At 43.4% G+C, this 14,630-nt stretch overlaps 1 protein-coding gene across 1 annotated transcript in view; it reads left to right on the top strand.

Moving 5' to 3' along the window:
* The window catches only part of LOC148033156 (ubiquitin carboxyl-terminal hydrolase 3-like), a 56,964-nt gene extending 42,851 nt beyond the window's left edge, over window positions 1–14,113 (top strand). The window contains exon 6 of the mRNA XM_087681027.1: window positions 12,972–14,113. Within this exon, the coding sequence (XP_087537153.1) occupies window positions 12,972–13,380 (409 nt within the window). The 3' untranslated portion in view covers window positions 13,381–14,113. The remainder of the gene's footprint in view (window positions 1–12,971) is intronic.
* The last annotated feature ends 517 nt before the right edge of the window (window positions 14,114–14,630 follow it).

The following is a 14,630-nucleotide window of genomic DNA, read 5'->3' as shown; positions in this document are numbered from 1 at the left end:
TTGGTCACTGTTGTGGGGCGCCCATTTTAGGGCACTTTTAGGGTTTGCGCCCATTTTAGGGTTAGGGTTAGGGTTTGTCCATTGCCTATTTATTGGCAGCCCCCCTCCCCACTTGGTCAGTTGTCTTCTTGCAGATTCCGACACTCCTTCTCCCCCGTGGTGGTGCTGCCATCGTCATCAGCCTGATCTGGTGCCCTCACTGACGCTGTGGGCTGCGTGCAGGGACTGATCAGTCCATTTCAGTGTATTCAGCATTCATTTCAGTCAGTGCAGATTTCTCTTCCTTATTTTCTGCTTTCTCTCTCTCTCTCTCTCCCTCCGTGTTCGTATTTCCTCTTCCGTTGCGCACTCTCACATGGTATCATCGCCAAACTGAGAGCACGGAGGTCTTCATCGACTGGAGAGAGACCACACCTATCATCTGTTGCTGCCCCCCTTCTCTCCAACAGCCAGGCGGCCCCTCCAGGTGGTCTGAATATTTGCGTTTGCTGCATAGGTGGTCTGAATATTTGCGTTTGCTGCATCAGTCCCTTCCAGAGGCTGCCACGTCATCAACCAGCCTTGTCTCCTTGCGTTTTCAGCTGGGCGGCCTTCTCTTCAGCTGGGCGACTCCACTACAAGGTGCGTTTTGCATCCAAGGTGGTCGTTTTCCCTCCTGGCGGCTCATCTTCAGCTGGCGCTTCTCTTCTTGGCTGCGTTTTGGTGCCTGGCAACTTTCCCTCCGGATTTTGTGCCCTACATAGCTGCGTTTTCACCTCCTAGTGATAGGCGATCTGATTTCCTGGAGTTTGGTGGTTCTTCTGGTGGTTGGTGACCCTTCTGGTGGTCATTCTTCGGCATCGGCACAGTTTTCTTTGGTGTTTGGTATTTTGCAGATTGGAAGATGTCTTATCATCAGTTTACAGGTTTTGATGACTCAGATGATGAGCTTTTGTCTCGACATTCATCTGAACGGAGGCGTGATTTCTATCGCGAGGATCGTCATATGGAGTCTATTCCTCGTTCCCGTCCCCCTTCTATTCATGTATCTCGGCGAGCCCCTTCCAGTGGGCCGAAGATGCAGCCTTTGGTACCCCCTGTACAAGTACCCGTACTTCCTCAGCTGCCCAAAGAGGACCGGTTGGATGGCTCCAACTTTTCTCTATGGTCCTGCAAGGTGGAGTGTATCTTGGACTCCTTCGATCTTTGGGAGCTTGTTTCTGTTCCTATTTCCCTGCCTCAGGTGGATCCCGCAGATGGGACATCTATGGATCGTGTAGCCTTATGGGATCGGCTCAATTCTAGAGCCAGATCTTTCCTCTTTTTGAGTTTGCAGGATTCTGTCCTTGTTCATGTTCACAGGTTGAAGACTGCAGCGGACGTGTGGTAGAAGCTAGCATCTCTCTATCAACAGAAGACGTTTGCCCACCGGATATCTCTCGAAAAGAAGTTGCGGATGCTCGCTATTGATGATAGTCCTTCCATGAAGGACCACATCAACAGATTACAGGATATGAGGGATGAGCTTGCATCCCTCGGTCGGACGATATCTTCTGAAGACATGGCTATGATTCTTTTGACTCAGCTGCCATCGCCTCGGTTTGATGTCTTCTACACCAGCCTTCTTACATCGAGGATCCGTGAGAAGCTTCTATGGGAGGAGCTATCCCCGCTTGTCTTGGAGCATGACGAGCGACTCAGAGAGGTCAGTGCTAGTGGATCCGACTCCATTAGAGCCTTTGTTGCAGGTTCGGGAGGACAGAAGAAGAAGAAGAAGTCAAAGGCTAAGAAGAAGGACAGTTCTTCAGGCTCTGACTCAGATTCAGAGAGACCGAAGTGCCCACACTGTGGGAAAGGGACACATCTCGAGGAGAAATGCTGGAAGAAGTACCCTCACCTTCGTCCGGGAGCGAAGGGTGGATCTACATCGGAGCCTTCTTCTACCTCTACACCAGCTGTTACCCATGAGTCAGTGTTCCTTCATATCCATGCTTTGGAGGAGGATCCTTCTTTCGTGGCTGCAGTGTCTTATGCGCAGCCTTGGTTAGTGGACAGTGGTGCTTCGACTCATATGACTCCCCGAGGTGATTTGTTACAGGATCTCCGTCCATCAGAGGGTTCAGTCACTGTTGGTGACATTTTATCGGTGCCTATTAGTGGTGTTGGCACATTGCCTTTGTTTACAGACCGACCTACGAGCTTCCTTTCACAGGCCCTACATGTTCCGGACTTGGGCCTTCCCCTCCTCTCAGTTTATGGCCTTACGAGGCTTGGCACACGAGTGATCTTCACCGAGCATGCCGTTGTTATTGAGGATTCTCTTACAGGAGCTGTCTTATCTACAGGTTGGCAGGAGAGCGGGCTTTACAGGCTCCATTCCCCTTCTTTGATGCAGGGTCCTCCGAGGCAGTCTATTGCTACACCCGTTCCCGCTTGTGCACCTTCTATTCCACAGGTTCCTTCCCATTCCCCACCTTCTCCTCCGGTGGTTCCCTCGTACCCTCCATCCCTTTCAGAGGGGGACGATCTCGGTGATGCGGCTGTGGATTCCCTGGCCCCTAGTGTTTTAGAGGGGGATTCCCAGGATCGTGAGGAGCTCCTTCAGCGGCAGTCTACATCGACGGACTTCATCGACATTGGCATTCCTCTTGCTGCCCCAGGATCCGTTTCTCCCTTGGCCTTTAGCCACATCCAGGATCTGAGAGGGGGTGTTAGCAGTCATGTTTGTCATGCCTTGTCATCTCCTGCTTGTGAGCCTCAGCGTGCCACCAGTCTGTAATCTGCGAGAAGAGAAGTGCGGGAGATTGCTGAAGAACTCGGCTATAAATAGCAAGAATCTGGGTGAAAAATCAGGCAGGTCGGCTGCATTGAATGCAGTCGACTGGACTGCAGTCAGTCGGACTGCCACGTGGCAGTCCGACTGTACAGTCCGACTGTGCAGTCCGGACAGGCTATGATCTCTATCAGAAGGTACAACCATGTCTGCACATTTGAATGAGTTCAACTCTATTTTCAGCCAGCTGATTGCTTTGGAATTTCACATTGATGAGGAGTTCAAGGCAACCTTTTTGCTATGCACTTTGCTTGAAAGCTGGGGCACTTTTAGAACAACAATGAGTAATTCTAATGCTATGTTGTTATATTCAGATGTGGATAGCTCTTTACTCATGGAGGAGCTCAAAAGGCAAAATATTTCAGCAAACAAGTTCTCCAATGCATTGCATACTAGAGACAGAATCCAGTAGAAGCGCAACTTTGATAACAAAGCATCCATCACTTCTCGTGGTAAAAATGTGGAGTGCCATCATTGTGGCAAGAAAGGGCACTTCAAGCGGGATTGCTTTAAGTGAAAGAAAGAAAAGGGCAAAGGTAAAAACACTGATGATATAACAAAGATGAGAAAAAGGACAACCAATATTCAAAGAAGAGCAGTGTGAAGATAGAGGAAGCCAATGTAGTCAGTCACGAGAGTGACAGTGGCAATGAGTACTCTTTGCTTCTTCTTTTAGTGCACAATCATTGATTGCAAATTTTGACGATGACATGCATACTTGGATTCTTGATTCAGGTGTCTCATTCCATGTAACACCACACCATGAGTGGCTTTCTGACTACAGTGATGGTAGACATGGTGTTGTCTACTTGGGGGAAAATTATGTATGTGACATTGCAGGGATTGGCAATGTGTAGTTGGCATTTCAGCATGGTTCGGTGTTCACTTTGCATAATGTGAGGCATGTACCCCAACTGAAGAAGAGCTTGATAATCATAAGGCAGCTAGATAATAAAGGCTATCATACCATTTTTGGGGATAGCAAATGGAAGATATATAAGGGCTCTAGAATTGTTACTAAAGGCTTTAAAAGTGATACTCTTTATCCATTACATGTATCTAGTGTGCGTGATCATGTTGTTGTCATAATTGAGTAGCTAGGTGTGTCTTTGTGGCATAGCGGTTGGGGCACATGAGTCAAATTGGATTGGGGAGTTGAAGGAGGAGAGCTATGTTGAGGAGCCTCCACAGGCTTCGGTTCTTTTGATAGTAAGGTGTATAGGTTGAGCAAGGCTCTCTATGGCAAGTAGGCTCTCCGTGCTTGGAATGAGAAGATTGACTCTTTTCTCCAAGAGAAATTAGGGTATTGATGTTCCAAGGCCGACTCCCAGCTTTATGTTCACACCTCAGGTGGAGGTCATGTGTTGTTTGTCCTTTATGTGGACAACTTGATTGTGATAGGTGACCATACTCAGATAGTTGCATAGACAAAGACAATACTTCATGAGAAGTTTGAGATGACAGATATGGGACTTCTTCATCTCATTCTATCAGACGCTGAGGTGGATCTTTATTTCCCAATAGCGGTATGTATAGGAACTCTTGACTACGTGCGAGATGGAGGGATGCAAGTCTCTTACGACTCCTATACGAATTAACAAGCATAGTGCACGCATTAGAGTGTACTAAGTCAAGAGCATTAGACTTCTTGACGACACCAGAGTAATAAGGAGACTTAATTTGTTTTCCATATAAGCAATCATTAGAAAATTCGAGACTAGAGCCTTTTACATCAAATCTCCCTAAAGAGGAGAGAACCTGAAGGCCTTTCTGGCTCATATGACCAAGTCTTTTGTGCCAAAGCTCCATTTGTGAATGGGCTTCAGCCACACAACCAAGAACTCTCTAGGTAATGCTTTACAATGCAAGTAATATAAAGTCCCCTTTTTGCTGCCTTTAACAATCAACATAGAGCCCTTATGGGCCTTTCAAGATCCACCACCAGAGGTAGTAAAATACCCTTTAGCATCAAGCTGCCCAATTGATAGTAGACTTTTCTTTATGCTAGGTACAAATTTGACATTTTGCAAAATCAGCTCTTGGCCATTTTTAAGAGCCAAGTGAATGGTGCCAACACCCTCTATCTCACAAGCATAGTTATTACCCAAGTAAACCTTGCCTAGGCAACCTGCAGTGTATTCAGAAAATGATTCCAAAGAGGGAGTAACATGAAAAGAGGCACCGCTGTCCACTATCCATGATTGTGACAGCCCATCATGAGCCGAAAGTAAGGCATCAATTACCTTCTTTTTGGTGATGTGCATATCACCTGTTGCTACCATAATATCTGCATCATTACATGAGGCTACAACAAGTATCTCTTCAGTGTCAGAAAGCTCTTCAATCACCACACTAGATGCAACATTTGCCTTTGCATCTTCTTTTGAGGAGAAGCTGTCATAATCTTTCTTATCATTCTTCTTTTTCTTACCCTGATGTTTCTTTCTTTCTTGCTCTTTCTTGAAGAGTTGGCAATTGAGCTTTTTATGCCCTTTATGCCCACACTGATAGCATGTGAGATCCTGCTGTTTGCCCTTGCTTTTGCTTTTGCTTTTCCCTTTACTTGCTGCATTACCCCTCTTTTTAGACTTGCCTCTTACATGGTAAGCTGAGACACTGCTTTCACCACTAGACTTTATTTTGATTTCTTCATTATGGATTGAACCTCTAACACCATCAAAAGTCAAAGCAGGGTTGTTGCTAAGTGAGACAACCAAAGATTCTCAGCTATCAGGCAAAGTCATCAATAAGAAAATAGCTTTCAATTTATCATCGAAAGCTGTCAAACCAAAGTCCTGCAACTAACTCAAAACCCCTGTGAAAGCACTCAAATGCTCAGATGTTGGCTTAGACTCATCCAACTCCATGTTCACAAGTTTACACATAAGATGCACTTGATTCAGAGGATTTGTATTTTCATAAGTGTCCTTAAGCTTTTTCCATATAGCATAACCTGTATCAAGACGCTTGATGTCTGTAAGTACATCATCAGACACTGCCATCTTAATGTATGCAATGGCCTTCTTATTAAGTCTAGCCCGATTCACATTTGTCATAGCTACAGGCTTAGTCTCCAAGAGAGCATCTTCACAGTCCTTGAGAAACAAAATGCATTGCATCCTATCCTTTCACAAGTCAAAGCCAGTGCCATCAAACCTCTTGATTTCAAAGAGGGATTTAGTGTCACTGCTGCTAGAAGCATTTGCAGCCATTTTTCAGCAATAAACCAGAAATTCAATGCTGTAATTTATGACAGCAAAAATTAGCTGAATTTTTAGCTGATTTCAGCCCAAATTTTCAGCAAATAATAGCAAGATTCAGTCCAAGTACATGAACAGCAGTAGAACGAATGACTTTCAGCAGTATGACTGCAATTTCAGTATACATTGAATGCATACATCACTACGAGGTAACTCCCACTTCAGTAATATCACCAAAAATACATCAGCGACAATCCCAAATCTGCAAATGACCACTAAGACTGCTGCAACATGAATAATCTGCAATACATCAACTCAATGGGAGCTACCCAACATGTGTATTGCATACATATGTGTTCGTATCATCTTTTGATACCCAAAACACCAAGAAATCTCTGCAATTTCTCCAAAATCGCACAAGGAGATAAAAAAACTCAAATTACTCTGCTTATAACCACAAGATTGCTTCAACAATATTCATAAAGTGCATTTCATGCATTAACTTTGCCAAAATCCATAGATTTCAGTAAAAGCCCCAAAGTTTCACTATCAAATTTGCCCTGATTGCATTAAGTCATGTTCCCGAGAGCATAAAATGGGAAAAATTAGCAAAATTTCACAAAATTTTGCAAAAGCCCCAGATTTCTCGGGTCCAATTGTGCACCAATGTTAGCTAATCTGACTCAGTTGAACAAAATTTCACCAATACATCAAAAGCCCCAAATTTTATGGGTCTAATTTTGAGAAATTTCACTCAAATGAGTAAAATTTCAGTAAATTTGGCAAAATCCCCAATTCAAACGCTCACAATGTCTGCAATTTGTGATGTAGATGCCTCAATTTTGCATGAACAACACTCAATCTGGAAAGGCCCCAATTTTTCGGGTCTAAATCTGCACAAATATGCGCACTCTGCTTGCGCGCGCGAACACTCGGAAGAGAGGAGATAAAATAACCTAAAGGTTTTTGATTTAAAAAAAAGGCTGAAAGGGTCCGTTGATCCGTTGTTCAGGTCCGTGACCCATTAGACGACGTGGTGCCTGCCAAACTGGCGCGTGTTGGCGCTGGTCGTTGGCGTGCCAGGGGGTCGTAGTGCCAATCGATCCTCCATGTGCTCGAAAGGACTTAGTGCGCATCGGATGCGTCTTATTGCCTTGAGCATAGTACTCCAATAGCCAATGTAGAACGATCTCTGTGGCCCAAAAAGAAGAGGTGGTACAAGGGCTGCCTCGTATAAGACGGATATACTCCCGGGAGGGTGGGGCAGCAAAGGTCAAAGTTGGCAAGCATCGGTGGTGTGTCCGGTGATGCCACCGTAGGAGCACCTAATAGTCTGGTCATCTGTGGTAAAGAAGCCATGGATACCAGTGTGCCTTGTTGAAGAAGGAAGAGGTCAGCCATGAACCATGAACTGCAATGTTTGCCTCAAGGGCTAGGAGGGCAGTGGAAGGGTTGGAAGTGAGCTATCAGTGGGAGGAGGATGCGACCAGCAGTAAGAGGTTGCAATCGATAGAAAAACGCGGGTGAGGAGAGAGAAAGACTAAAAACGCAGGAAAAACCAGCAGTAGCAGTCAGCATGTTGAAATCAGCTTCGAACAATGTGTGATAGGCTGGAAATAGGTGCCAGACTGTTGCAGACAGCAATGGCCAGCTTGGACCGCGATGTCCTCCGCGTCTGGGGTGTGGACAGCAAGCTGAAATACCTGAAATCTGCAAAAACGAGATTGTTTTATGAATGGATAGTGATCCACTGATCAGCAATAGTCGCTCTGCTGTAAATAGCTGCCAACTGCAGGTGGAAGGCTGGCACCAGACTGTAGATGACAGCAAGGGACAGCTGAGACTGCGATGTCCTCTGTGAAAGGGGTGCGGGCAGCAAGCTGAAAACACTTGAAACCTACAAAAATGAGATTTTGATGCAGCAGAAGAAGAAGAGAAGTGGATGCCGAACCCACCACCGGTCTTTGCCGTCACTGGAGTGGAGGATCTTTGCTGCTGTTTGAGTAGATCCAGCTTTGATACCATGTCAAAAGATGACATACTAGTGAGACAGTATGGTGTGCGGGGAGGAACACAAAGTGGACTTGGCAAACAGGGAGAAGAGAAGGGAAGAGAGAAGAAACTCTGACGAATGGAATGATGAAGACTTGAATCATGGAGTGAATGTGATACAAGGGAACAAGGGTGCCGTAGCACAAGGAAGATGATGAAGACAGCTACGAACCGTGAATCGCAATGTCCTCCTGAAGGGGTGTGAGGGTAGTGGAGAGGCTGGAGAGAAGAGGTGACGGACTGAATGAATCAGCCATAAAGAATGAGTGAGAGAGTGGCCTATAAATAGGCACAGACAGTCTAGGGTGGTGCCGCTTTTTGGGGCTGCAAACCCTAAACGCAAAATGCTGAAAGGAAGAATCACACTCTCATGGAAATGACTTCTTGTTTGTTAAAAAGCAAGGGGCTGCCACATAAATTTTGGTTAGAAGGGCTTCAGTGGGCCAATCATGTATTGAATTGGACACCTAAAAGGACTTCGAAGACGATCACACTTTTCAAGGCTTGGCATGGCAAGAAACCCAAAGTTGACTACTTTCAGGTGTTTGGTTGCATAGCCTATATACATGTTTCAAAATAACTTGTGGGAAGTTTGATGACAAGGCTATAAAATGCATCTTTATTGGCTACAGTTCGGAAAGCAAAGGCTATTGCATGTATGACCCACGCATGAAGACGTTTGTCAATAGGGATGTCACATTTGCTGAAAATGCAGCATTTTCTCATGACCAGTTTCAAATGCTAGTCACACATGATATTGGTGATGTTTTTGAAGGTTTTTTTACCACTTTCTTTGGAGTTTCTGCCTACTGTAAATGGTAGGATAGATCTGTTATAGCAAGCTGTTGCCGCTCCATACGCCACCAAACAGCATGGTATTGATGAGGGTTTGCTATATGCAATGGAGGCAATAGTTCAGCATGAAAGGGTTGTTGTAAATGCAGGAAAAACCGTCCCAAGATGGTTGTTACAAACTCTCTAGGAGAGTAAAATTTATGCCCCATTACCTCAATGTACTAGAAGGGTTGCCAGGCATGCAACACATGATGCATGGGGGGTACATTTGGCTGATATAACGGAAGTAGATGATTGTGCTGAGCATGTGTCTATGAGCTCATTGTTGGAGGATGATGAGCCTACTTCCTTGGACGAAGCTTAGCAAGATGCACATTGGATGTAGGGCATGCAGGGGGAGTTACATTCCATTGCCACTAACTCTACATGGGATCTTGTTGATCTACCACCTAGCAAGAAGGCTATTGACACTAAGTGAGTTTTCAAAATCAAATGTAAAGCTAATGATATAATTGACAGGTATAAGGCACGATTGGTAGCAAAAGGCTATGTGCAGAAGAAGGGCATAGACAATGAGGAAACTTTTGCTCCTGCATCTTGTATGATTACGGTGAGATGTGTGATTGCGATGGCTGCACATTATGGTTGGAAAATACATCCATTGGATATTAAAATAATATTCTTGAATGGGGATTTGCATGAGGATGTTTATGTATCCTAATCTCCAAGGCTTGAGATTAAAGGGAAAGAGTATATGGTATACAAGTTACGTAAAGCTCTTTATGGTCTTAAACAAGCTCCTCGTGCATGGTACTCATTGATGCATATTTGGCCAATAAAGGGTTCAAAAGTAGTCCAATTGCTCCCACTCTATACATTAAGAATGAAGGGGGGGGGACTTGCTGATTATCATTCTTTATGTGGTTGACATGTTGCTTACTAGACCTATAGGGGGAAAAATTGTAGATCTAAGGCTGATTTAAAACATGCATTTGCTATGTCAGACATGGGTTGTCTACACTACTATTTGGGGATTCAGTTTATTCAAAATCAGCACGGTATCATCATGTCACAGTCACAATATGTGGATAAGCTATTATATAGGTTTATTATGTAAGATTGCAAACCTATGTGCATTCCTATGGAGGTAGGCTTAAAGCTGTCTATGTGTGATGGTGAAGAGATGTATGATGTTGCAATTTATAGCTAGGTTGTTGGTTGCCATATTTACCTTTGCAACTCACATCGTGACATTCAATATACAATATCTGAAGTGAGCAGATATATGCATAGCCCATAGACCACACATTGGCAAGGTGTTAAGGGGATTTTCAGATACTTGCAAGGTGCTTAGTCACATGCATTATTATTTCCCTGGGGGGAGACTTGCACTTACAGGCTTAGAGTGATTTAGATAGGGTTGGTGATGCAAACACTTGGCAGTCTACTAGTGGACATTGTTTCTTTCTAGGCCGTTCATGCATTTCTTCATGGCTAAGCAAGAAACAACTTACAGTGGCTACCTTGTCTTGTGAGGCTAAGTACAAGGCAGCCTTCACAACAACAATGGAAAGCGTTTGGTTGCACAGATTGTTGGCTGATTTACATATACCATTGGAGGGTGCAATACCCATTCTTTGATAGTTAGTGCTATTGCAATAGCATATAATCTTGTGTTTTATGCTTGCATGAAACACATTGAGGTGTATTACCATTACGTCAGAGAGAGATGTTATGTAGGAGAGATTCGCTTGATATGTATACCCACACATGAAAATGTTGCATACATTTTCATCAAAGCATTACTACATGAGAAGTTTGAGGCTTTCGAAAGTCCTTAAACTTAGTAACCTTCGGTGATTGATTATCCTTGTACTTCATGACATTGGTACCACACGGGGGTGTTAGAATTTAATAATTCTGGGCAATGCCCAATGTATTTCGTGTGTTGTGGACACTCATACAAGTGTCAATATAGTGCGTGTACCTAGTGTCTTCAAACATTTAGTCAGTGACACTATGAACTAGAGTAAGTTAGCTTTTGGGAGGGGGTGTGTGTGTTAGAATTTGATAATTTTGGGCAGTGCCCAATGTATTTCGTGTCCTGTGGACACTTATACGAGTGTCAATGTAGTGTGTACCTAGAGTCTTTTAAGCATTTAGTTAGTGACACTAGGAACTAGAGTAGGTTAGCCTAACTCCAGTTGGTTGGTGGAAGGCTGGTTAGATCAACTCATGATCTAAACTAGGTTGTACTTTCACTCTTTCAGTTCAGTTCAGTTCACTCATTGTCGCTGTGTTGTTTCTCTCTCCTCCATTGCTGGTCTTGTTTTCTCACATTGGGACGGTTATTATTTAGCTACATACAGCTCGGATGGTTGGCGTGTATTCAGGATTTGGGGATGAAGATGGCTTTCGCTGAAAGTATCTTCTACATATATCCTCAGATGGTTGTGTGTTCCGACCGAGATACACGCATATGCACTTGTTCCATGGAGTACGGTGTACTATTGGCTAGTTCCGCACATCCTTGCAACAATGATGAATAGAGATTGATCGCTATGGAGCAGATTCCCTTTCCCCATAGGACCAGATTTGCCAGCTCTGCTAGCTTGAGGTGGAGATTTGAGGAGCACTACATATGCAAGTGCCCAGTGTGCTATGAGATTAGAGGGAACTTCCATTGTCTGTTTGAGATAGATTTGGACCACTATCTAGGGTGATAGACTTCCCAGATCAGCATTGCCTTGGACTCCTCTTGTTGGAGCTGCACCGACATAGAGATCACCTGTTATAGTCCAGAGGGAGGTATCTTGGGGTGCCATGACAGCGCACCCTTACTGACTTTTTCAGAGCTACAGCTGCACCTGACATATCAGAGCATATCCTAGGCAGATTGGTAGCTCCACCACATGGAGTTACCTTAGATAGGGCCACTGAGAGATGCAGAGCACATTGCCCATGGCTTGCTGGTCAATGTCTGTGCTTGAGGCACCATTGGAGGATACTTGTTGACTAGCTGGCCTTGTAAATAGGGATGCTTGCTGATCACTACCACGTAAAACTTTCTAGAGGGTATGAGTTTTGAGGAGATGATGCAGCAGAGTCTGTTGCACATCTCAATGAAAAAAACTTTTAGATATGGGTTGTGTGATCAGTGTAAATGCTGTAATGAAGAGAGTTGAGATGGTGATGATGAATAGATTTTCTGAAGACTTGAGTACAAAATGGCACTGAGGCTGATGTTTTGGTACAGGATGCTTCTGCGTGTTTGTTGTATTTAGTAGTAGCAAATTGTTTGGTCAATCTGCTGGTGCAAAGTGGTCTTTTAGGCAGGTGATGAGGAAGGGCTTTGCTAAAGATGTGTAAAATTTTGGACACCGCAGCCGAATGTGTTTCTGAAGCCATGTAAAGTTTGTGTACAAATTGTCGCTGCAGCCTAATGTGTTTGTATAGGATGTTTCCCTGTGTATTGCCGTATCTAGTAGTAAATTCTTTGGTCGATCTGGCTGGTGCTAAGTGGACTTTTAGGCAGGTGATGAGGAGGGAATTTTCTAAAGACATCAAGCTTTGGAGTATCCTGTGTTGTATCTAGTAGTAAATGTTTGGTTGATCTGCTGGCGCAAAGTGGTCTTTTTAGGCAGGTGATGAGGAAGGGATTTTTTTGAAGATGTGCAAATTTTGGGAGTACAAACAGCCTACTGCACTTGTATAGGATGCTTTACTGTGTATTCTTGTATTTAGCAGTAAATAGTTTGGTTGATCTGCTGCCACAATGTGGTCTTTCAGGCAGGTGTAGTGTTTTAGTTACATTTTTACGGTATGGAAGTAACAAAGGTGTATGAAGTGTTACAAATTAGTGTGTTTTAGTTATATTTGTAACAGTATGGGAATAGCAGAGATGTATGGACCGTTACAATGCTTCACTTTGAATACTGGCAAACAAACAGGTTGGTTTAATTTGTTAGAAAACATAGTGAACACAAAATCTCTAATGGCCTGCTGTTCTCTATTTGTAAGAAAATGGTTGAGTGCGGGTATTTTATTCTGTGCTGACGTATTTTTTCCACCAGGTAACTGTGTTTTACTAGTTTGCTTATTGGTTATTGCAGCTTGCAAGAAGCCCAAAAAAGGATGAAAATTAAGGTTGCTCCTCGCATTCTTGCACTGCACCTCAAGAGGTTCAAGTACATAGAACAATTGGCTAGATACAAGAAGCTTTCTTATCGAGTGGTATTCCCATTGGAATTGAAGCTTTGTAACACCACTGATGATGCTCCTGGATCAGAGGCTGAATATTCTCTATTTGCTGTTGTGGTTCACGTAGGGACTGGACCTAATCATGGCCATTATGTTAGCCTTGTCAAAAGTCATAATCATTGGCTTTCTTTTGATGATGAGAATGTTGAGATGATTGACGAGTCTGTGGTGCAAGCCTTCTTTGGCTCCACACAGGAGTATTCCAACAACTCTGAGCATGGATACATCTTGTTTTATGAGAGACTTGATCAGATGGCATAAGGGCTTGTAATCCATACAGGAGTCCTTTCCACACATACACTACTTTGAGCATGGTTACATCTTGTGATCTCTGATGGACTTGGCGATAGGCTTAAGATCACATGCTAGCTGTAATCCCTGATGGATGTATATAGACAAAGGTAGACTAGAAAATAATTGTTCTCCTTTGCCAGCTTTGCTGTGAGAACATTTACTGTAAATTCATTGCAATCTTTCTTCATATATTTCTAGACTCACTAATTTTGTTGTTAGGTAGACTGCAACAGATATTTGGAACACTGGCTATAGGTGGGTTTTGGATCATCTGATTGATTCATGCAGCATACTGTCTTGTGTTCACACACACTTCTCTCCCTCCATTTCCAATACATGCTGGGTATGGCAAACATTTGAATTCAATTGGGCTTTCACAATGTTGATGGGCTAGATGGGATTGCTGTTGCAAATAAAGCTAGGCTTCCTGGTCCAAAAATGTGTCGAGCTTCCACCATTTTACACCAGGCCCGTGATTTTCTATCCTTAGTGATGCTTATTACTGAGGAGATTTCGATACAATCTGATTTTCTTGGAAAAAACAGATGGTAGTCACAAAGGCACAGACATGAAGGCTTTTATTAGTAACATCAGACGAGTCACTCTTTCGATGTTATAAAGGCTTGTATGTGCCAGCTACCTTTGTCAACCAAGCAGAGCCCTCTACTAGATTGGATTGTGGTTCATGGTTGACAAGGTTTGCCACCAGGTTAAAATATGCTTTCCAACAACCTTGGCGAACTCCCACAGACCAAAATAATGTTTAGAAGCAATCAAGCTGCCAAACGTTTCCTAAATGTTTGAGAATACGAGAAAATGCGTGCTTCATTATCATAGATTTGGCTTTATGAAGGTTACTGCTAAGAACAACCTATGGGCTGAAGAAAATACCAAACTTACATGCCCACGTAGGGCTATTTCAAGGTTTTCTAACCTTCGAAGCGTATGGAATTTATTTAGTATTTCTCTCCTTACTCAAAAGAAGGCTTTTCACAAAACTTTTTTGAAGTCAATATATTAAGTTCTTGACTTTCAATGCACGGCCATACTTTCTTTTGTGTGAATGCAAGTGCCATCAATGCCAGGCGGAATTCACGAACGAAAACTAAAGCTAAATGAAAAATAAATTGCAATATTTTATTTCTTAAGGAAGCATGCTACTTTGTTAGTGTGGAAAATTGATTTACAGTTTTGCACCTAAAACAATTTAAATTTAT

The sequence above is a fragment of the Lygodium microphyllum genome, chromosome 7 (assembly GCF_053477565.2).
Source record: "Lygodium microphyllum isolate KBCC chromosome 7, Lygodium_microphyllum_v1.1.10, whole genome shotgun sequence".
NCBI lineage: Eukaryota > Viridiplantae > Streptophyta > Polypodiopsida > Schizaeales > Lygodiaceae > Lygodium > Lygodium microphyllum.
Note: the sequence above shows the minus strand (reverse complement) of the source record. Positions and strands in the feature narration are given on the sequence as shown.